This window comes from Pelophylax lessonae (assembly GCF_965119305.1).
Source record: "Pelophylax lessonae genome assembly, chromosome: 4".
Lineage (NCBI taxonomy): Eukaryota > Metazoa > Chordata > Amphibia > Anura > Ranidae > Pelophylax > Pelophylax lessonae.
Window position 1 is genome coordinate 154,902,652 of NC_138771.1, and position 22,760 is coordinate 154,925,411.

At 42.9% G+C, this 22,760-nt stretch overlaps 1 protein-coding gene across 4 annotated transcripts in view; it reads left to right on the forward strand.

Annotated features, from left to right (window-relative positions):
• NRF1 (nuclear respiratory factor 1) overlaps positions 1-22,760 on the forward strand; it is a 155,327-nt gene that overhangs the window by 95,958 nt on the left and 36,609 nt on the right. For 2 of the 4 annotated variants that reach the window (XM_082255980.1, XM_082255981.1), the window contains exons 7-11: positions 10,078-10,272; positions 15,031-15,132; positions 15,661-15,818; positions 15,949-15,984; positions 18,382-18,506. In XM_082255980.1, coding sequence (XP_082112106.1) covers positions 10,078-10,272; positions 15,031-15,132; positions 15,661-15,818; positions 15,949-15,984; positions 18,382-18,506 — 616 coding nt within the window. Of the gene's footprint in view, positions 1-10,077; positions 10,273-15,030; positions 15,133-15,660; positions 15,819-15,948; positions 15,985-18,381; positions 18,507-19,435; positions 19,513-22,760 lie in introns of all 4 variants that reach the window. The other 2 variants (XM_082255983.1, XM_082255982.1) reach the window with 2 other exon arrangements.

Below are 22,760 nucleotides of genomic sequence, written 5' to 3' on the forward strand. Positions count from 1 at the left end.
GTCTGGACATGGTCATCGCTATCATTGTTTATCTGAAACTCACAAACTATCAGAATAACACTCTCCTTTGTCTTGCCCTCAGGGTCATGAAAAGAACACCCTGCAGCCAAATACGTTATAGCTGGTTGATTAAGACCGCTCATTGCTAGAGCTTATACTCTAATGCTAGGTAAACATGTAAAGGTTTTTTTATTTTATATATATATATATATATATATATATATATATATATATATATATATATATATATATATATATATATATATTCAACCCAGAGTGCTGCACGTCTAAAAAAAAAACCTGTTAGGTTGCCATACTAACACAAGCGATGTTAGTGTGGAAATCTCCTCCGCTCACATTTGTGTTCAGACAGGGGGACTGTCCACCCTCACAAGAACACACTGATTGGCAGCAAACGCTGATCAGCTGCTCATTAGAAGCTGGTTTTCCAGCAAGACTGTTTGACATAAGCCAATCGTTAGACTGGCTTCTGTTCAAGAGGCAGCTGTGCACACTGTCCGAGTGTTGGCTGGTTCAGATTGTGTGTACCTGGCTTAAGAAATAAGGCTCCTCCTAGTACCCTTACATGCTCGCTCCACTAGATCAGTGGGGGTTTCCTGGCCATTCCAACATCAAGCCTCTGTTGCCCACCTTTCTAAGGCCAGCAACTGGTCTTCAGTTCATACCTTCTCCAAATTTTACCAGGTGGATGTTCAGGCCTCTGGATGCAGCCTTCAGTTCTAAGGTTCTTTCAGCAGCACTGAGTTGCGCCCTTGACCCTTGTTTATTTTGTTTAGCCAGTTTGCTCAGTTTGCTTCACCTTTTTGTGGCCTACTACCCCCCTGTTGCTTTGGGACATCCCAGGGTCTATGAATATCCAGTCTGTATGCTATACCATACAATTAGGATTAAAAGAATTTTCACTTCACTGTTCCATATTTTTGAACACAGGACCCAGGCCACACCCTCTCTGTTCCTATGTTACTATGCATTGCTTGCTTTTAAACTGAGAATTCGATATCTAATCATACAGTGCATCTGGAAAGTATTCACATCGCTTCACATTTTCTACTTTTTATGTTACAGCCTTATTCCAAAATAGATTAAATTCATTTTGCTCACAATTCTACAAACAATACCCCATGATGACAGCCTAAAAGAGGTTTGTTTGAATTCTTTGCTAATTTATTAAAAATAAAAACAAAAAAAATCCCATGTACATAAGTATTCACAGCCTTTACTATGACACTCAAAATTGAGCTCAAATGCATCCTGTTTCTACTGATCATCCTTGAGATGTTTCTACAACTTCATTGGAGTCCACCTGTGGTACATTCAGTTGATTGAACATGATTTGGAAAGGCACACACCTGTCTATATAAGGTCTCACAGTTAACAGTGCAGGTCAGAGCACAAACCAAACCATGAAGTCCAATGAATTGTCTTTAGACCTCTGAGACAGGATTGTATCGAGGAACAGATCTTGGGAAGGGTACAGAAAAATGTATGCAGCATTAAAGGTCCCAATGAGCACAGTGGCCTCCTTCATCCGTAAGTGGAAGAAGTTTGGAACCACCAGGACTCTTCCTAGAGCAGGCTGTCTGGCCAAACTGCGTGATCGGGGGAGAAGGGCCTTAGTCTGGGAGGTGACAAAGAACCCGATGGTCGCTCTGACAGAGCTCCAGCATTTCTCTGTGGAGAGAGGAGAACCTTCCAGAACAACCATCTCTGCAGCACTTTACCAATCAGGCATGTATGGTAGAATGGCCAGACGGAAGCCACTTCTCTGTAAAAGGCACATGACTGCCCATCTGGAGTTTGCAAAAGGCACCTGAAGGACTTTCAGACAATGAGAAACATAATTCTCTGGTCTGATGAAACAAAGATTCAAATCTTTGGGCTGAATGGCAAGCGTCATGTCTGAAGGAAACCAGGCACCAATCACCTAGCCAATACCATCTTTAAAAGAAAAGGAGGCGCAAACACCTAGTGCATTACCCGTGGTACTGTTAAAATTGGTTTAATAAAAATGCTGAATGCATACTCACAAACATGAAGAATAAAAATCGTATTGCAAATTCCCGTCACCCATGTGTTGGACCATGTCCTGGAAATGGCGACAGCTAACGCGTTTCGGGAGTCAAGCTCCCTTCCTCAGATCAGAAGTCTGAGGAAGGGAGCTTGACTCCCGAAACGCGCTAGCGGTCGCAATTTCCAGGACATGGTCCAACACATGGGTGACGGGAATTTGCAATACGATTTTTATTCTTCATGTTTGTGAGTATGCATTCAGCATTTTTATTAAACCAATTTTAACAGTACCACGGGTAATGCACTAGGTGTTTGCGCCTCCTTTTCTTTTTTTATGCATCCGTTTGGAGTTCCCTGCCTGAGGAAAGCAGCACGCCAGTCTTCCCCTTTGGAGTGAGCGCTTGGCTGATTATTTGTTTGCAATACCATCTTAACTTTGAAGCATGGTGGTGGCAGCATCATGCTGTGGGCATGTATTTCAATGGCAGGAACTGGGAAACTAGTCAGGATCGAGGGAAAGATGAATGCAGCAATGTACAGAGACATCCTTGATGAAAACCTGCTCCAGAGCGCTCTGGATCTCAGATTGGGTTGAAGGTTCAACTTCCAACAGGACGACCCTAAGCACACAGCCAAGATAACAAAGGAGTGGCTACAGACAACTCTGAAGGTCCTTGAGTGGCCCAGACTTGAACACGTTTGAACATCTCTGTAGACGTCTAAAAATGGCTGTGCACTGACACTCCTAACCTGATGGAGCTTGAGAAGTCCTGCAAAGAAGAATGTGAGAAACTGCCCAAAAAAGGTGTACCAAGCTTGTAGCATCAAAGACATGAGGCTGTAATTGGTGCCAAAGGTGCTTCAACAAAGTATTGCACAAAGGCTGTGAATATTTATGTACATGTCATTTTCTCTATCATTCATTGACAGTCTCTGATCTCCATATCAGTAGGGTTATGCTGCCCCCTACAGGAGTAGGACACTAGGCAGAAAAAAGTTCTGGCTAAACCTATGGGCAATCCCAGGGGGTGGTGTACCCTTTCTCTTCCTGCTATAGGATGTCAGTTTTAATCTGCCTAGTCACGAGTAAGGAACTAGTTCCTTGCTGCGATCTCTGATCCTGGCAACGTTTTTTCTAGATGATTTTTTTTTTAAGTTAGCTTTTCTCCGGATTTTTTCCTGTGAGGTCTACAAGCAACTATGCTGGATCTGGGCGACGGGCTGGATGTATAGATCCAGTGGTCACCCCAGCCGGCTAATGAGCACGCGCAGACCTTAGCTCCGTGCTGGGTCGGCCACGACATAGTCCCACTGGACGGGGACTGGCCCTGCGAGTTAAACGTCTCGCCAGGTCGCATACGACCGGGTCTAGGCCCAAATCGGAGCATTCCTATTTGGCCAACAACTCCCCCACTTTGGCGAAGAGGGGTTCTGTCAGGAGATGGCACCCGCCTGTTTTCGGTATGGTGAGCAAATGCGTGCGCGCGCGCACACACACACACACACACACACACACACACACACACACACACACACACACACACACACACACACACACACACTCTGTACCACTCCAGGGCCCACCTTCCAATCGATCCCATTTGGGAGGCTGGGGGTCCCTACGAGGGTCCTCAGTAGCGCCGCAGGCCGCGCGGGGCTCCCATTTTCTTGTAGATCATGTGCTCTGCATGAAGCGGTGGCCATCTTGGTACACCCACCGCCTTTATTCTGTGTTTTTCTCTGATAGGAATCAGGGAATGGGAGTTCCTGGAGGCGTTTTTTGTGGGTGGCGCTCCTCCCTTTACCCTGATGCTGATCTTTAGATCTCCATTTTGGATCAAGATCGCTGCCGACACGTTTTGTACAGACATTTATGGGCCTCCTGGGGCATGTTTGGTGTAGGGTGGTGAGTCTGGAGGGTCTCTCTCTGATGGGGGTCTCAAGTGCTCTCTGCCTGACCTCTTGGGGGCGCTATACCGCGGTGGGACGTTTAAAAAAAAAATGTTTTCAACTTTTTGCTGACTGGTTCCCTTGGCGCAACATGGACCCTGCAGACCATGTGTCCCCACCTGACTCCCTCAGGGAGGCCGTAGGGCCCTCCGGATCCCAGCTCTCAATAGATGCACTTTCTGCGGTCCTGGAATCGTTTGTTTTCCCATCTGGAGGTAGCCTTTAAAGGGTGAGGTGCTAAGAAAGGTCCTCCACCTACCGCTGCCTCATCTAATGTCTCTGATTCTGAGTCTGACTCAGCCACCGCGCCCTGTCTCCTCTGATAGTGAGGATTACCTTTCTACCTCCACTGCCGCGCAAGACAAGGCACTGGTGGACGCCCTGGTTGTATCTGTGCGTGAGACTCTAAAATGGGGAATGTAGCTGTGACTGAGTCACAGGTTACGTTTGGCACTCACAAGCCTTCCAGAGCGGCAAAGGTTTTTCCCTTTCCCGCGTATTTTGACATCATACTCAAAAAAGAATGGGACCGCCCAAAGCGTTCCCCCCTGGGGTGCTTTAGCGGATTGCTAGATGCTACCCTTTTGAGGAGTCCCTTGTAAGGAAGTGGACTGTGCAACCTACAGTAGACCCTCCGGTCTCCAGACTAAATAAAACTACCTGTGAATGGTGTTCACCGTCACTGGGAGTGAGGCTTTAGATGGGAGAGTGATATTTTGTCAACGGTGTCTCAAGAAATGTGAAGATTTGATCCCACTTTGCACTGTGAGACCTGTGGCCTGTTGCCATGGAGTTTGTGACACCTAGATGTGTATTTCATGTGTTTCAATGTAGTAGATGGACAGACTTGTCATTGGCAGTCTTGTCCTATTGTCTATTGAGCAGGGATGTGGATTGTGTTAAGTCTGCCTGTCCCATTGTTAAATGTTAATGACCTCACATTGTTCTGTCCAGATGGCCAGATAATTCAGTTTAATTCTGTTCCTGTATACAATTTCATCTGCATAGGATAATGTAATAAGGCAACCCCTGACCTGTGTGTAGTAATTTAATCAGGAGGGGGATGTGCTCGTGTGTATAAATTGATTGTGAAACTGTTCAATAAAAGAAGGTTCCAAAACTTATACAAGCTAAGTTGTTGGCTAGCTTTGTATGCGGGCGGCTGGGAAAATCTGGTATATGTTTATGACTGCAAGGAAGCCGTATACTGACTAAAGACCACAAGTACAGTGTGGGTCGTCGGTTCCGTTACACTACCTTGATCCCAGTGGAGGATTCCCCGTCCTTTAAGAATCCAGCGGATAGGAAGGCGGTGTCTGTAACCCGCAATATATCCTCCCTGGCGGTGTTTACGGTTGCCCTTGTCTCACAAACATTGGCTGAATGGGCTAGGTTACTACATCGTGACCTGGAGGGGGAATCCATTCCCTCCTGCCTTTTGAGGAGCTGGTGCAGGGGCTGCAATTTGTTGGTGATGCCGCGCTGAATGCTGCTCCCATATTGGGCCAACTGTCTGTTTCGACAGTGGTCCTTCGGCGTATACTATGGTTGAAGTGCTGGTCTGCGAATCAGTCTTTAAAGAAGGCCTTGACTGATTTACCTTTTCAAGGAGATCGCCTGTTTGGGGCTACCCTCGATGACATTATCAAAGGTCTCACAGGAGGTAAGCATACCTCTCTCTCCCGCAGGCCAACAAGGGTAAGGACCCTCCGTCGCAGACGGGGTCCCTCCTTTTCAGCACACAAGAAGTTTTTTCGTCCCTCAGGGTCAGTCCCTCAGTGTCCGTCGATAAGGCAAAGCCCTTCAAGACTCCCTCGGATGGTTTCATGTGACCCTGGTCTGGCAAGCAGAAATCTCTAGTTTCTCCAGACCGGAGGACAAGGCCACTTCGGCTTTAAGCTGCACCCTCACCTGTATCTGGGGTGAGGGGACGTCTTTGCCGGTTTCCGGACCCGTGGCTATCTCGGATACCGGACAAATTGGTTCAAGAGGTCATACGGTCCGGTTAAAAGATCGAGTTTCGATCTGTCCCGCTGGTAAGGTTTTTGCCTTCCAATGTGCGACTGTCCCCGGAACGCTTGCTGGCGCTCTCTGGGGCAGTACAGGACCTGGTAGAATGTGGAACGTTTTCAGGGCTTTTAGTCAAACCTGTTCACGGTTCCCAGGAAGGAAAGCAACGTGCATCCAATCCTGGACCTGAAAGCACTTAATTGCTTTTTGAGAGTTCAAAAATTCAAGATGGAATCTGTTTGCACGGTGGTGCCCTCCCTACATCAGGGGGATTTCCTGGCCTCCAAAGACATCAAAGATGAATACCTTCACATCCCAATCTGTGCAAGACACCAATGGATTCTGTTTAGCCATGAGAGAGGATCACTGTCAGTTTTTGGCATTGCCCTTTGGCCTTTCCTCTGCTGCTCGAGTCTTCACGAAGATGTTGGCTCCGGTCCTTGCGCTGTTACGGCAGCTGGGAATATCGAACCTGGGTTACCTGGACGATCTGCTTCTATGTGCGGAGTCTCCCCGGGTGTTGGTGACAAATCTAGAAATCGCCATGAGAACTCTGGAGGAGTTCGGGTGGATTCTGAACCATCAGAAGTCGTCCCTGGTCCCTTCCATGAGACCAGACTACCTGGGCCTGACTTTGGCCTTTACTTAGCCAGGGTGTTTCTTCCTCTGGAAAAACTCCAGACTGTGGTTCAGCTGTTGCTGTCTAGCAAATGGTCGTCCCTTCGGACCTCTATGAGAGTCCTGAGACTGATGGTTTCTTTCTTCAAGGATCCTCCAGAAGGAAATCCTCCTCAAATGGAACAAGAATCCAAATTCCTGGACAGTCAGATCCAGCTGAGCCAGGTGACCAGGGAGTCCCTGATCTGGTGGCTTTGGTCTCCGATGCTCAAGCAAGGGAAATCCTTCCTCTCTATATATTGGATAATTGCCACCACAGATGCAAGTCTGTCCGAGTGGGGAGGTGTTCTCGGCAGGTTGTCTTGTCCCTGTAGGAATCCAGGTTACCGATCAATGTTCTGGAGCTGAGCGCTATCCGGCTTAGTCCACTGGACTGAGTACCTGCCGTGGCTTATGTCAATCACCAAGGGGGCACCAAAAGTGTCCTTGCGGCCTTAGAAGTGGCAGGCATCCTTTGATGGGTGGAACGCTTTGTTCCACCTCTCTCCGCTGTTTACATTCCAGGAGTGGAAAATTGGCAGGCGGATTACCTCAGTCAACAGGTCTTGGATGCAGGGGAATGGTCCCTCCATCCGGAGGTGTTGCAGCAGTTGTCCCTTCGTTGGGGCACTCCAGATGTAGATCTGTTGGCTTCTCGGATCAACAGAAAAGTGCAGAGGTTTGTGGCCCACTACCAGGAACTCTGGCAGATGCGCTGGAGGCCCCGTGGGGTCAGTATCAGCTGATGTATGCCTTTCCTCCTCTCAAGTTGCTGCCAAGACTTCTTCGCAGGATCGAGGTGGAAGGGATTGCGGTCATTCTTGTGGCTCCGGACTGGCCTCGCCGAGCTTGATACGTCGACTTGGTCAGGCTGGTCACTGACGCTCCTTGGAGACTTCCTCTCAGGGAGAGGATTTACTGTCTCGGGGGCCAATCTTTCATCCTTCTTTACCGTCGATGGCTTTGACGGCTTAGCTGTTGAAAGCCAGGTGCTTAAGGACAGGGGATTGTCTGCATCAGTGATTCCCACTCTGCTTAGAGCGAGGAAAGCGACTTCTAGGAAGATCTATCGTCTTGGGGCCTCCCCTGCGCTCTTACTTGGTGGCTCGGATCTTGGCTTTCCTTAAACAAGGTTTTGACCAAAAGTTGGCTTTGAGTACTATCAAGGGTCAGGTCTCGGCCTTGGCAATCTCTTTCCAAAGGCCATTAGCGACCCATTCCCTGGTGAATAACTTCATCCAGGGGTTGCCACACTTGGTACATCCAGTGCGTCCTCTGTTGCCACCTTGGGATCTTAATTTGGTGGTGTCGGTTCTTCAGAAACCTTCTTTTGAAAGTATTCGGAGATTCCTCTCCTTACCTTATCCCAGAAGGTGGCCTTCTTGTTGGCTATTACTTCTGCGCGCACGGTGTCGGAATTGGCATCGTTACATGGTTAGTGAGGTTGAAAAGACATCAGTCCATCCAGTTCAACCTATGATGTGTGTTTGCTGTTAACCGTACATTCTATACCCCTGTATGTTGTGGTCTTTAAGGTGCCCATCCAATAGTTTTTTGAAACTATCAATGCTCCCTGCTGATACGACTGCTTGCGGAAGAGAATTCCACATCCTTACTGCTCTTACAGTGAAGAACCCCCCCCCCCCCCTCGTATTTTAAGGTTAAACCGCCTTTCCTCCATTTTTAGTGAGTGGCCACGTGTCTTATTGTATTCCCTTTCTCTGAATAGGTTTTTCCATATGCTAGGGTTGCCAGTACAGTATTTGTACATTGATATCATATCCCCCCTCAATCATCTCTTCTCCAGAGAGAATAGGTTCAGTGCTTGTAGTCTTTCCTCATACAGTAGCTGATGTCCTCCATTCCCCTAATTATTTTTGTTGCCCTTCTCTGGACTTTCTCCAGTTCCAGCACATCCTTCCGGAGGACCGGTGCCCAGAACTGGACAGCATACTCCAGATGTGGCTGGACCAGAGTCTTGTAAGTGGGAGAATAATGTCCTGTCCTCCCTATCTGGTGGTTCACAGGGATAAAGTGGTACTTTGCCGGGATCCGTCCGTCCTTTCCGAAGGTGGTTTCCAGTTTTCACTTAAATGAGGACATCGTGTTACCCTCTGTGTCCTAAGCCAAAACATCCTTAGGAATTTGCACTGCATACTTTTCATGTGGTTCCGGCAATCAGGGTGTATTTGGCGACTACTGACTCTTTTCGGAAGTCAGATTCGCGCTTTGTACTCACGGATGGCCCTAAGAAAGGGCTGCCTGCATCTGCTGCTACTATTTCCAGAAGGCTCAGACAGACAGTAATGCAGGCTTATTCAATTAAGGGTCAGGTTCCTCCTTTCCCTGTTAAGGGGCATTCTACTCAGGTGCTTAGTGCTTCCTGGGCTTTTCGCCATCAGGCATCTGTGCTTCAGGTTTGCAAGCAGCTACCTGTTCGTCTGTTCATACCTTCACAAATCTTATAAGGTGGATATGCTGGCAGGCTGCTGTTAAAGGGGACTTCTTAGCCTTCCTTGAGGATGTTTAATGTTTTGTTTTTTGTTTTTTTTTCAGGTGGGCCTCATCTTGTTCTGATGAGTCCTATGTTGCCTGGTTGGCTATGTTTTGGCCTTGGGGACTTATTTTTCTGCGGTTCCCACCCCTCGTTTTATGGCCCTGCTTTGGTACATCCCTACTGATATGGAGATCAGAGACTGCGCCGTCAATGAACGATAGAGAAAATTGGATTTTTGTCTTGCCGTAAAATCCTTTTCTCTGAAGTTCATTGACGGACGCAGTACCCGCCCCTCTATTTTTAGTTGGGTTGGTATTTTTCTCTGACACTGCTTTGATACAAAACTGACATCCTATCCCCTGGGACTGCCCATAGGCATAGCCAGAACTTTTTTCTGCCTAGTGTCCTACTTCTGTAGGGGGCAGCATAATCCTACAGATATGGAGATCAGAGACTGCGTCCGTCAATGAACTTCTTCAGAGAAAAGGATTTTACGGTAAGACAAAAATCCAATTTTTTTTCCTTTTTTAAATTTGCAAAGAGTTTAAACAATCTTCTTCCGTGTTGTCATTATGGAGTAATGTTTGTAGAATTTTGCTGAAAATAATGAATGGAATAAGGCTGTTGTATAACAAAATGTGAAAAAAGTGAAGCGCCGTGAATACTTTCTGGATGCACTGTATCTAACCCAGGATCTAGGACTAACTAACTGGTGTCCTGAATTATACTACAGGATATAGAGTCAAAGTCAAAATTTTGTTTCGATCTTGCGACATTCAGCGAGATATATTTATATTACACATACAAACACCCGCACACCTTATTGTATATTTAAAGTTAATATGCCAGCTATTTGATTTGATATTAGTCATTGATACTGATATTGGTCAGTGATTCTATTGATTAGAAATGGAATTGTACTACTTTTACAGGTTTCTTGGACACAAGCACTAAGAACGATCGTAAAGAACTGTTACAAGCAGCATGGAAGGGAAGATCTGTTGTATGCATTTGAAGATCAGCAGACGCAACATGTGGCAACAGCACATGGCATTGCTCACCTAGTTCCATCACAGACTGTGGTACAGACTATCAGCAATCCAGATGGCACAGTATCTCTTATTCAGGTTTGTTGTTAGTGCACATAATCTAGTGTTGGTATAAATTTAGCAGTAGAAATATTTTTAGCTTGACTAAGTGGTGGAGCAGTTAATTGACAGGATTCCACTGCCCATTCACAGAATGTGGTGCATTGTGGGAGTAGGAGTTCTGTGACTGGCAGAAAGGGGCAGGTGGCACAACTTTCCTCTGTAGCTTTCTTTGGTTCCACCAATATCCTTACGGTGAACTGGTGCCCAAAACTGAACTCCATATTCTAGATGAGCTCTATCTCTGTCCTTATTAATTTGCTGGTTGTCAGCACAGGCTGCACATTTTATTAGCAACATGCAAGAACTAGAGAAGAATGCTGTCTTGTCTTAACACATGTATATATTGCATGTTGCTTCTGGAACGTTCTCCCCATTTATCAATAGCAGTGCTGCAGCTTAGCCATAATCATACAGTCCTCTTTAATGAGCCATGTGCTAATGTTACCATATTATTGAATAATATGTTTGTGTAATTCCACGCTATGGATAATAAATGTGTGTAGCTGCTGCCCCCACTGTGACTGGCTACTGAGGTAGGGTCTAATATGATCATTTGAGACAAAAGGTGGTTTGGTGCTGCTATTTTCATGCCTGAATAGTGTTAAAAAATGTTACTTAAAAAAAACAAAAATTCATAAATCACAGTGTACCAAAATGCATATGCAGTGCCTCATAATAAAAATTAATATGTGCTAGTGCCAAATGAAAGTGACCAGTGCTATAATATAAACTGTTTTTTTCCGAAAGAGCATAAAGCCTAATGTGATTAGAAGAACAACAAATAGATCAATACTGCAAAAATTCATATAAAGTGACCAGTGCTCCAAATTATAAATCATTGTGTGATACAGAAGCGACAATATTTTATCCTTAGTCCAGTGTTTCCAGCATTCACAGCTCCACCTGACTGTTTGGATATCCAGGATGGGCCCTAGGGTGTCTCTCCTTATCCTTGCTTCCACTACCCCTGCAGTCTCAAACATGCATGTAAATAGCAAAAACAAGCCCCATAGCATAATACTGTAAACCACAGTTTATTATAAGGAATAGTTTTGCACTTGCTTTAAAAACAATCACAAAAGAGAAGCACATTACCAGTCCCTGCACAGATCCTGGAGATTAATTCTCAAGCTGGGGAACCTTGTAGTATGGCCAGTGGTGAAACCCATAAGAAAAAGCGTGGCAGCTCTCTTAACCCTCCATGGGCTGTGAGGCAGTGAAACTAAGCAGAAAACAAAATAAACAGAGCGCACACCGCCCTAGTGTAACACCATTTAATGAAAATAATAGAAGCCATAAAAACAGGTACTCACACACATGTATAGTGTCATGCATGGAAATAACATCCCCCGATCTGATGTGTACAGGGTACTCTCCTCCTTGCCAGCCGCTCAGCTGTTAGTTCCCGCACTAATGAGTGGATAACGTCCGGCTAAGCCAACCACCTCAGATGACTCAAGGTAACTCAATGCGGTGCGCCTGCGCACGGTCCAGCCGCCACTGCACACTCCAAGAGCCAGATGCTGTAGCCGACAGTGTGGTTACACAGAGGGGAGATCCCCGATCAGGACCCAGGACATGACATTCATGGGGTTGCTAAGGACAACGTTTCGGAGGCGTGGCCTCCTTCAGGTCTCAACACCCCAAAAATCTTTTGCCTTCATATATATATAACGATATAACGGCTCCTCCCCTCAGTTTCTTAAAGGGACATGACAATAAAGAGCCTATAATTAAGGGCAATCATATCAAAACATTTATATCCATAAATTGTACAATTTTGATAAAAGTTAATAAAAAATAAATGAATAAATTCATAATACAATAAATACTATAAAGAAAAAAAAAATATATACATTACATGACACTGTGGAAAACAAAACAAAAATATCAAATGACACCCACCAACCCAAATATACCGTACATGTACGCATGTGTATCTCAACACGCATCAGCATGAATTTACTGGGTGCGTATAAATGGTCACACATACACTTTTAGTAAATATATATACACGTGTGCATGTATGTGTATGTATATGTGTGTGTGTGTATGTATATATATATATATATATATATATATATATATATATATATATATATATATAGTGTATATATAATATAACATTAAAAAACAATAGAAGTAGAAGAGAATATAAATGTATGCTGACAAACTGTTAACCTTAAAGATATAACAATATATAGACATGAGACTTCAAATCAGGGTGCCAACCTCCAGTTCCTCATTCAAGCCATCGGGGGACATAGAGTTGAGCATAAATATCCAATACGTTTCGGCATACATAGACGCGAAAATCTTTCACCTTCTGATAATGTCATAGGGATGGCTTCAATACCAAATAACTCTAACCCCTCAGTGCTACCCCCATGTACTTGGCAAAAATGCCGGGGAACACTATGTTTATCTTTCTTTTGTTCGATGAACTGGCGATGTTCATCAAATCTTGTTCTCGTAGCCCTCACTGTTCTGCCCATGTAGAATAATCCACATGGGCACCGTAGACCATAAACAACAAATTGCGTGCTGCAGCAGATAAACTGTTGAATATTAAATGTCCGCCCATCTTTACCAGTAAAGTACTTCTTCCCATGGTGCATGAAATTGCAGGTCATGCACCTCCTGAGTCTGCATCTATAAGAACCCACCATATTAAGAAGCTGAGGGATGCTATTTACTGACTGTTTCTTGTTTTTAATTTGGCTAGGTGCCACAATATTTCTGACACTTCTAGCCCGCTTAAAAACTACCTTAGGTTTAGTGGGAAGTACTCTACATAGGGCGGAATCTTGCATAAGGATGGGCCAATGTTTTTATATGGCCCTTTTGACAGCCCAATGTTGATTGGTAAACTTAGTACTGAACAGAGCATTAGAGTGTTCTTCACCTTTACCCTTAATCCTTCTACTCTCACCACCCATAGCATACCTATCGATGGCCTCATCAATATGCTCCTCACGGTAACCTTTTTCTAAGAATCTTCTCTTCAATATATCAGCCTGCACCAGGTACTCTGAGACTTCTGTACAGTTCCTACGCAACCTACAAAATTGATTGTGGGGTATATTCTCCTTCCACTTAGGTAAATGGCAACTTTTACGATGTAAATGAGTTGCCTGCAGTCTCCTTGAAGTGTGTCTTAGAGATGTTTCCATCAACATCCCAGGATAACTCTAAATCCAAAAACACCAGAGTTTGCGCATCGACTACATGTGTAAAACTAATACCATAGGGATTAGTTACAATAGGCCACAAATTCAAAGACTGAATTGAGGTCACCATCCCATATGATAATCACATCGTCGATGTAGCGCCCATAATAAACAAGATGCTTTGCAAAAGGGTTCTGGGTCCAGATATAATATTTCTCCCAGAAACCCATAAACAAGCTAGCATAGCTAGGCGCAAAATGTGCACCCATAGCTGTGCCAGCAACTTGTCTATAAAATGAGCCATCAAACTGGAAGTAGTTTCTTTCTAGTGCAAACTTAGTACATGAGCATATAAATTCAGACTGAAGCGGATGCATGTATTCCGCTTCAGAAAGTATTCTACTGCTCTTAACCCACCCTCATGTGGGATGGATGTGTAGAGAGAACATACGTCTTAAGGATAACCACGAATAGTTGGCTTCCCATTTGTATTTTGCCAAGGTGTCCAAAACCTGGGAAGAGTCCCTAATGTAGGCTACATTAAAAACAATCAGCATAAGAAACTATGAAGTCCGGGGCACGATGCGCTTCACAAACCTGAATACCAGAAGCAATGCAATGATGCTGTAGCTCCATCCTACGCGTTTCATCACAATTGTTTTTAAAGCAAATGTCAGTGCAACACTATTCATTTTAATAAACTGCGTTTTACAGTATTACGCTATGGGGCTTGCTTTTGCGATTCCATGCATGTTTGAGACTGCTTGGGCAGTTGAAGTAAGGATAAGGGGAGAGACTCTAGGGGCTGGTCCTGGATATCCACATACAGCCAGGTGGAGCTTTGAATGCTGGTTACCCCCTTGAGAGGAGAGCTTGCTGGTGAGTGAAGCAACAAGAGGGGGGCACGTGTGGAGACAGCAGGCACACTGCATGATTTTGTGGAACTCTCTTCTGTCGCAACACCACCAATAAATGTTTTAATAGCAGCACCATTTGAAGGACTCCTAGTGTGGATACATGATACGTTTAACACTGGACTAAGGACGCAATATTGCCACTTCTGTATCACACAAGGATTTATTATTTTGAGCACTGGTCACTTTTTTTAAATTTTGACAGTATTGATCTATTTGTTTATTTCCAATCACATTAGGCTTTATGCTATTTTGGAATACACAGTTTATATTTTAGCATTGGTCACTTTCATTTCGCACTAGCACATATTCATTTTTATTATGAGGCACTGTGTTATATGCATTTTGGTACACTGTGATATATTAATTTTTTGTTTTTTTATCTAACATTATTTAACACTATTCAGGCACGAAAATGGCAGCGCCAAAACCACCTTTTGTCTCAGGCTCCAAAAATATGGTAATTTATCTGTTGCTGTCTAGAGGGCTAGGTTATATACCTATTGTCTGTGTGCAAACAGCATCTACATTTTTAAAGGCCTTTGGGGCCATGGCACAGAGCTTGTCAAAGATGGCAGTAGAGCTGTGGCTCCACTTTAGTAATATGCTCTTATGCTAATTCTTATATCTATCTTGTTCATTCCTCCCAGGTTGGCACAGGTGCTACTGTTGCCACATTGGCAGATGCTTCTGAGCTACCAACTACAGTAACTGTTGCACAAGTTAATTATTCTACAGTTAGTGATGGGGAGGTAAGACATGCACTTTTGTATATGTACAAAAGCATACAACACAAACTTTGGTATTGTAAGAAGTATTTTTGTGAAATTAACAGTTTGCAGCAGCATATGCACGTTCTTTGTTTTGTGATAGATACTGTATGTAAAAATGAAAATACTGCATTTTAGTACTATGAAAAAGAACAGACTAGTGACATAGTATTCCAAAGTGTCATTAGTACATAATTGCCAGTCTGTATCTTGTCACTTGTATGGTACATCTTTTCAAGGCATGGTTTTTTTTTTTTTTTCTTTTTTTTTTTTTTTGAGTGTGTGTGTGTGTTTCTGCTGAGAATAACATGTCAACACGTTGATCACATAACCAAACTATTATGGGCAGTTAAAAATACACTTTTTACAACATTTACATTATAATCTTTACTAAAATGTGCACTTGGGTCAGAGAAATTTTGTTTTGAATGTAAGCTATAGGGCTGATGATGTCTAATATGAAATGCTATATGTATTGTGTAGTGAAATGTACAACATTTATTCTGTCAGGTAGAACAAAACTGGGCAACACTTCAAGGTGGAGAGATGACCATTCAGACAACACAAGCATCTGAAGCCACTCAAGCTGTTGCTTCCCTAGCAGAAGCTGCTGTTGCTGCATCACATGACATGGCACAAGGTGCTACAGTCACCATGGCACTAAACAGGTAATTATACAAGTATTCTGCAGCCTATGACTTGACTTTCACTGCCGATGCAGACCTTCTACATGAAAATGGCTGGATATGTGAATGGTTATTTTTATTTCTTCTGAGTTTGTGTTTACACATCCTATAGGTCCTGCCAGCCCCTTTTTTCCAGCCGGACACTAGGGTAAGCTGTACATGAAGTTAACTGTTATTTTTGACTGGCTTGGAAATATGTAATAAAATGTACAGTATGTAAATTAACTATTTTCTCTGCAATGTAGAAAACTTTAAAGTCTAGTTTTGAGAACAAAATTGCCACGTGCAATGTAAATTGGCTTTGGATTCTTTTGCATGCTGATCATTTTAAATTTTACACTTGCATGCTGAATTTTAACTGAGACAGTTTTGAAATTCATGCAGTGAACACAGGTTATTGCATACATTGAGTTTGAAGGGTATCGTGGTGCACATTTTTACGTTTTTTGTTTTTTTTTTTTTTCTTTTCAACAAAGCAGTGTTTATACTTTAAAGACCGTAATGATAGAGGGTACTTAAAGCAATATTAAACCCAAAAGCAAACATTCATTATATTGAAGCTTACCAATTCTTAGATGTGATGGCTGCATTTAATTTTAATTTTTAGGCTTTCTTCTATTTTTATCTTTTGATCCATCAAGCAAATCTGTTTTTCAAAAGCTCAAGCTCTCCAAAAGAATGTATAGGTTTACATGGATGAGACACACCATTTAACACTGGCAGGTGTGCTTAAAATCCGCTTTTATGCATGCAAAATCCCAAAAGGAAAAAAACTATTTGCTGTAACGGATTTAAAAGTATTAGCTTCAATTAGTGTATTTAAATCTGCTAATATATTTACCCCCCGACTGATAATGCTGCTATCTGCTGTGCCTCCTGTGCTCATTTATCCAGAGTTGTGTTACTGCCCAGATCACCAGATGAAAACAGGAGAAAAGCCAAAAGAAAAAAAAGGTAATGAAGCCACCACATCTAATGACTGGTAAGCTGCAATATAATACATTTTTGATTTTGGGTATAATACCACTTTAAGAGACATGAATAGACTAGAAAGTCCTTAAGGGTCCTTTCACAAGGGTGTTCCGTCTGTCCATTTTTCATCCAACCGATGTAAAATGGACAGCAATGTACTTCTATGGGTGAAGGGATGGAAATGAATTATCATCTGTTCAACATTACCTAAATATTTTTTACCTTAATGCAGGCAATGCATTACCCCCTTCTCACTGACTGCCTCCTGGCCCTTTAGGAGTTCTAAAAGCCAAGAGGCAGAGGCAAGCATTCGAGTCATGTGGCCACTGTAATTGGCTGTCAGTGTTACATGATCGGAAAACTCCTGATTGCAAGTATGCATCGGGGTCTTACTTATCCCCTCCGGCTACTGTGCTGGGAGTGTGCAGGGAGCGCAGTCTCAGCGCGGTAAGTTTTTTTACACAGGGCCACAAATATGCAGCCTTTCGGCCTTAAAGCCCACCTCTCCGAGAGTCTACATAAATGCGAACTGTCGGTGCCAAGGGGTAAAGGTAAAAAATTTTAAGGCTTTAGGACCACTTTAAGGTACCGTATCAATAATGTTTATATACACTCTAGCATAGAAGGATTGAAAACATTTGAAGAATCGCCACAATTATGGCAAACTTTATATAGGGTTAGGGTCTCTGAGCAGAATACAGATGATTTATGAAATATGTTGAGAAGTAAAAGTAAAAAATATATGTCCTAGTGAAGAGTGTAAACAATGGTAGGAATATCCTTTTATTGAGACATTATAGATAACGGTTTTGGTAGACTGGGCAAGTATAAAACTATTAGTCAGGTTTTTATTGCTGTTTGTGTTGTGATGATTTCCCCTCTTGACAGATTTTTATGGTTGTGTCCCACCGCACAAATTTCCAGTTTCTACTTTTCCTCACTTTACCTAAAAATGGTAAACACATTATGGGGAAGTTCCATTTTAAACACATAAGAACACTGATGAGGGTAGGAATATAATGGCTGATTCAAGTATTTGCATAGTATTGGCTTGTGTAACACCTCAATATTTATCTGACATAGGCTATCCTTTACCATTGATCTTAGTGTTTACCTGTAGAATATTGAATTGTACTTAGTATTCTAAAGAATCTTCTTCTGTGTGTGGTTATTAGTTTTAGTTTAAAATAAACTTAAAGAAAACATAAGCCCAACATTTCATATTCCTGATATGTGCCGGCTGTAGCATGCACTGAAAAAGTATCCTGTTCTGCCTGCTCTCCTCCAATGATCAGACTTGTCCTGATACCCCACACCCAGCCTTTCACTGGGAAGATCAGTGTGCTGATGTCTTTCCTCCCCTAGCTCTTATACAGTTGAGAACAGTGGGAATTTGATCACTTATATAAAAAAAAAGGTATTTATAATGTTTATCTGTTTAATCTATACACAACTGGTTTGCCTTTCATTTCTATTTGAAACTGAATGGGTTGTTTTACAAGGTGAGGGTTTACAATCCCTTTATGCTATAAAAGAATGCCTGCTTCTCTCATTTCTTTTTGTTTCACTATAGTGAAGCAGCGGCTCATGCAGTAGCCACCTTAGCTGAAGCCACACTTCAGGGAGGAGGACAAATTGTTTTGTCAGGAGAAACGGCTGCAGCTGTTGGGGCTCTAACTGGAGTACAAGATGCCAATGGTAAGAGCAGGCCATCCTGCAGTATTTTATAACTGCTATTGTACAGAACGCTATGCAAGTCCCCTTCCTTTTCATTAGCTAGACAGATATGTGTGCAAGGTATTTCAGGCTTTTTAACAACACTACAGCTTTGTGGACACTGGTGCAGTTTTGTAACCACACTCCATCTAGTAGTCTATATTCTATTGCCCTTATCCGCAGTGTTGAGCTATTTACACAGCACACAACAGTTTGATGTGGATTCTCACGGCAATGTCCATTGACAACCCTAAGGCTCCATTCACACCTGAATGTATCATTTTCAGGTGTTTTTTTTGGGCATTTTCCAGGCGTTTTTTGCAGGTGTTTGGAGGCAAGCAATGACATCTGACCAAAAACGCTTGTAATCTGCTAATAAAGAAGCTCTTTTTTGAGCTTCAGGCGTTCTGCTTCAGGCAACAAAACGCTCATATGTGAACAAGGGCCATTGAAATGAATGGGATTTTGCTTGTTGGGCATTTTGAGACTTCAGAGATGAGCGTTTTACAAGCTGAAAAACACTCAGGTGTGAACAGGGCCTAAACCCTTTAACAAAAATTCTTTACTACGAAGACAAAATTTTTTAGTAATTTCATAAATAACCTTTTTCGTAATTAAAGATGTTGGCATTTACGAGCTAGATTGTTCTACCTTTCTAATATTCAGATAAAAAAGTCAAGTTAAATAAATCTCTCCTGCAAGCCTTCTTTCTCATTCTTTTGATTATATACATCTTTCTCTAAGGCACAATGTGCAAAACCTAAAACAGGATGCTTATATCTCAAACAAATCTATTTGAGGGTCTTTGTTATGTCTGCGTAAATTATACTGTATTTCCCTGTAGACTGACACCTCAAAAAATTGTGTCCTATCCATTAAAGCATATTTTTTTTTTTTTATATCCATGTTAGATGGTCTGGCGGTTGCTACCAAAACAGAAAACATGTATTCTTTTATTTTGTGCAGATTGTAATATAAGCACACAATGGTACGTATAAAGAAGTAGCTGTAGTGATTGACAACAATGGTCAATAGGACATAGTGTAAGGGGAATTCTCTTCAAAGTGCATATGTAACTATTCCCACACAATTAATGAGCTATTCCAGGCTATTGGCCAATTGTGGTGTGCCCAAAAGCCATCGGCTGCATAGGCCAGCACTCCACACAATATCCTTACACATTTTTTTCTTTAAATTTATGAGATCGAAGGCCCTACTGCCTCTAAATTCTAGTCTCAAGTAATGGAGTGCTATTTGGCGATATCTGATTGATCTCAGATACAAAACTCTGCCTCTACCTAGGTGGCTACTTGGCACCACACAGAGATACAGTGCAGAACAAGGTAGGATTATAGGTAATGGGGGAGAGATCAGCTGTATGGAGACCACATGTGACTACCAGTGACTAGTTCTTTGCCTTTTGCCTGCCTTTCTGTTTTTTGTTTTGGACAGTTTCCAGAGTTCTGTTTCTCTTTAAAAACTACACTTGATCTCTAAATGTAATGATTAAACCCCCCCCCCCCCCCAATGATTACAAGTACTACTAGTACTAAAGGCTCCTTATAAAAAAAAATATAAATCTTAGTAACCTTTCTGCAATGTGAATTATCAAGCTCTTTATCTTAAACGTACAGTACATGACACAGGCTTGATGTTTATGGACCCTGGGATTTAGGCTGGTACCTTCAGATGATTGGACACATGCAACTTGAACGTGTTACAGGTGTACAATGCAAAAGGTGAAGTTTCCTTTAACTAGTTTTTATTATTTTAACTTCAGATTCGTCAATTAACTATTCACTGTCTTCTGTTCCAATAATTTTTATTGAAAAAGATTTTTAAACAATGAGGTATGAAAACAGATCACTCCATGGCGTTACAGTGGAATCGACATGTTCTGGATACAATATAACTATACCGTATCATAGTGTGCATAACCAACCCTCCCAAGGAGGTTAAATGGTGTCATGCGAGCACATAATGCAACAGTCAAGATAGTTACGGTAGTTCTCTCCAGGCATAGGAATGTGAATATCAACATGTTCGGCAAGTCAGAAACATTATTTGTGTTTGGTTCCAAGGCAGGGGAAGAAAAACAAAGGGGGAAAAAAAGGGGAGAGGAGAACGAAGTCCTGCGAGATAAAATTGTGTGTTTGAACCAAATTTGCCTACACTAGAACACCAAAGAACACCACATTTACAAGTATGGACAAGGCTAAGGGCAGCCTTGAAGCTCACTCTTAAATGTACTGTCTAAAAAATTCAGATCAAAGTTAGAAGTTAGGAGAGAGGTTAAAAGGGAGAAAAAGACAAGAAAGAAGAGAAAAAAAAATGCCACAGATCCCCACACTCCAGAACACCGACCTCACCTCAGCAGTTGGTGCAATGTGTGTAGTTAGCAGCAAGGTGCTATACAAGTCCAGGCTCAGGTTTAATCCTTGTGCAATCCAAATTCTGCAAACCCCCTTTGTGGGTATGCCCACTATGACGGGCAAAGCCTGAACCCTATATAGGGACCAGTAAAATGATAGAGGTAAGACAGGGTCATCCTGTGTCTCTGATTACTTTAGTCCCACAGCAACTGAGACTGAATAACTCTTTAGATTACTTATGTGTATCCTGGTTAGTATACGTTTAGACCTTAGAACTGTCAGAAAACTGTGAATTTGGAATGTATTCACACATATACAGTGTAAAATTGTAAACTTGGCAATACAATTCAACCACCCAGAGTTTTGTCACAGGCGGGTGACCAGGTGGTACAAAATACCACAGGTCACACTCCACTTCTGCCTAGAGCTCTTTATAACGTGCTCAGGCGCTTTTTTCACATGCAATTTTATACAGCATGTTCACCTCCCGGGTTGCTGTGTACTCCTTCTACGGACACTTTTACCACATTTTTGCATCCTACTCCATGAATGCTCCCATAAACATTTGCTCTCTCAAAGGCTTGTAAAATACTCAGACCGCCTAGACTAATGACACCCTTCAACTTGAGAAGGACCTTATTTTAACACCGGTCTCTGCATTTGATTCTAGAATTATCTCAGGCATACAACACGCAGCCTACCTAACTAAGGCAAATTTTTGTGCAACTGTCACATTTCCTCAGACGATTGATGGCTTTAATACAGCAATCCCTATCCAGGGCTCCAAAGCACCAGGCTCCTTCCCTACCCCCATCGTCTCTTCCTGAGTCAGAGCCTGATATGCCTGCTGTAGAAAGAGGTATGCTAGAGGAGAATGAGGAGACTGTGTAAGATTTTCCACCCCCAGGCTCCTATAAACCTGATATCCCCCCCCCCCCCCCATTTGGCAATGCCTCCTTTGAGTACTAAGAGATCTACTTAGTCAAAAAAAAGACATTCCCCATTTATAAACTAATAGAATGGGCAATCTATAAAGATTGGGGCAATCCAGAAAATATTGTTACCCCTCAGAGAAAATTATTGTGGAGCTTTATCCAGTGGAAGAAATGTTAACAAAGAACTGGTCTGTTCTGGTAGAAGACTCTGGCATTCCAGTCTTGAACATCCATCTTACTGTACCTATAGAGCGCACTGGGTGGGGGTGAATCCGGCCCCCCAGGCCATTTCATGTGGTCTAGTCTTGCAGATGCAGCCGGCCCTTTGAAAGCAACCATAATGCTGATGTGGCCCACAATGAAATCAAGTTCGACACCCTTGCTATAGAGGATGTTCAAAGATTCTGCTGACAAAATTTGAGACTGTCTTGAAGTAAAACTATAGGCAAAACTTTTTTTTCCTCTTTCGTTCATTGACGGCCACAGCTCCTGATCTTCATAACTATTGTGTATACTGCTCCCTACAGGAGTAGGACACTAGGCAGAAAAAAGTCTGGCTATGCCTATGGGCAGTCCCAGGGGGTATACTCCCTCTCTGCTATAGGTACTCAGTTTTTTCTGCCTAGTCTGGAGTAAGGACCTAGTTCCGTGCTGGGATCTCTGGTCCCGGTAATTTTTTTTATAGATTGAAAATGTTCTCCTGGTTTTTTTTCCTGTGATATCTACAATCAACTGCCAGACTTGGCAACGGGCTGGATAATCTAGATCCAGTGGTCACCACAGTCTGGCTCAGCTCCGCGTTGGATCAACCACGACGTAGCCCCACCGGACGGGACTGGCCTGCGCGACCGTATCTCAGCCCATGTCGCAGCGTTCCTCCTGGCCAACAGCCCCCCTTTCCGATGGAGAGGCGTTCTGTGTGAAGCGGT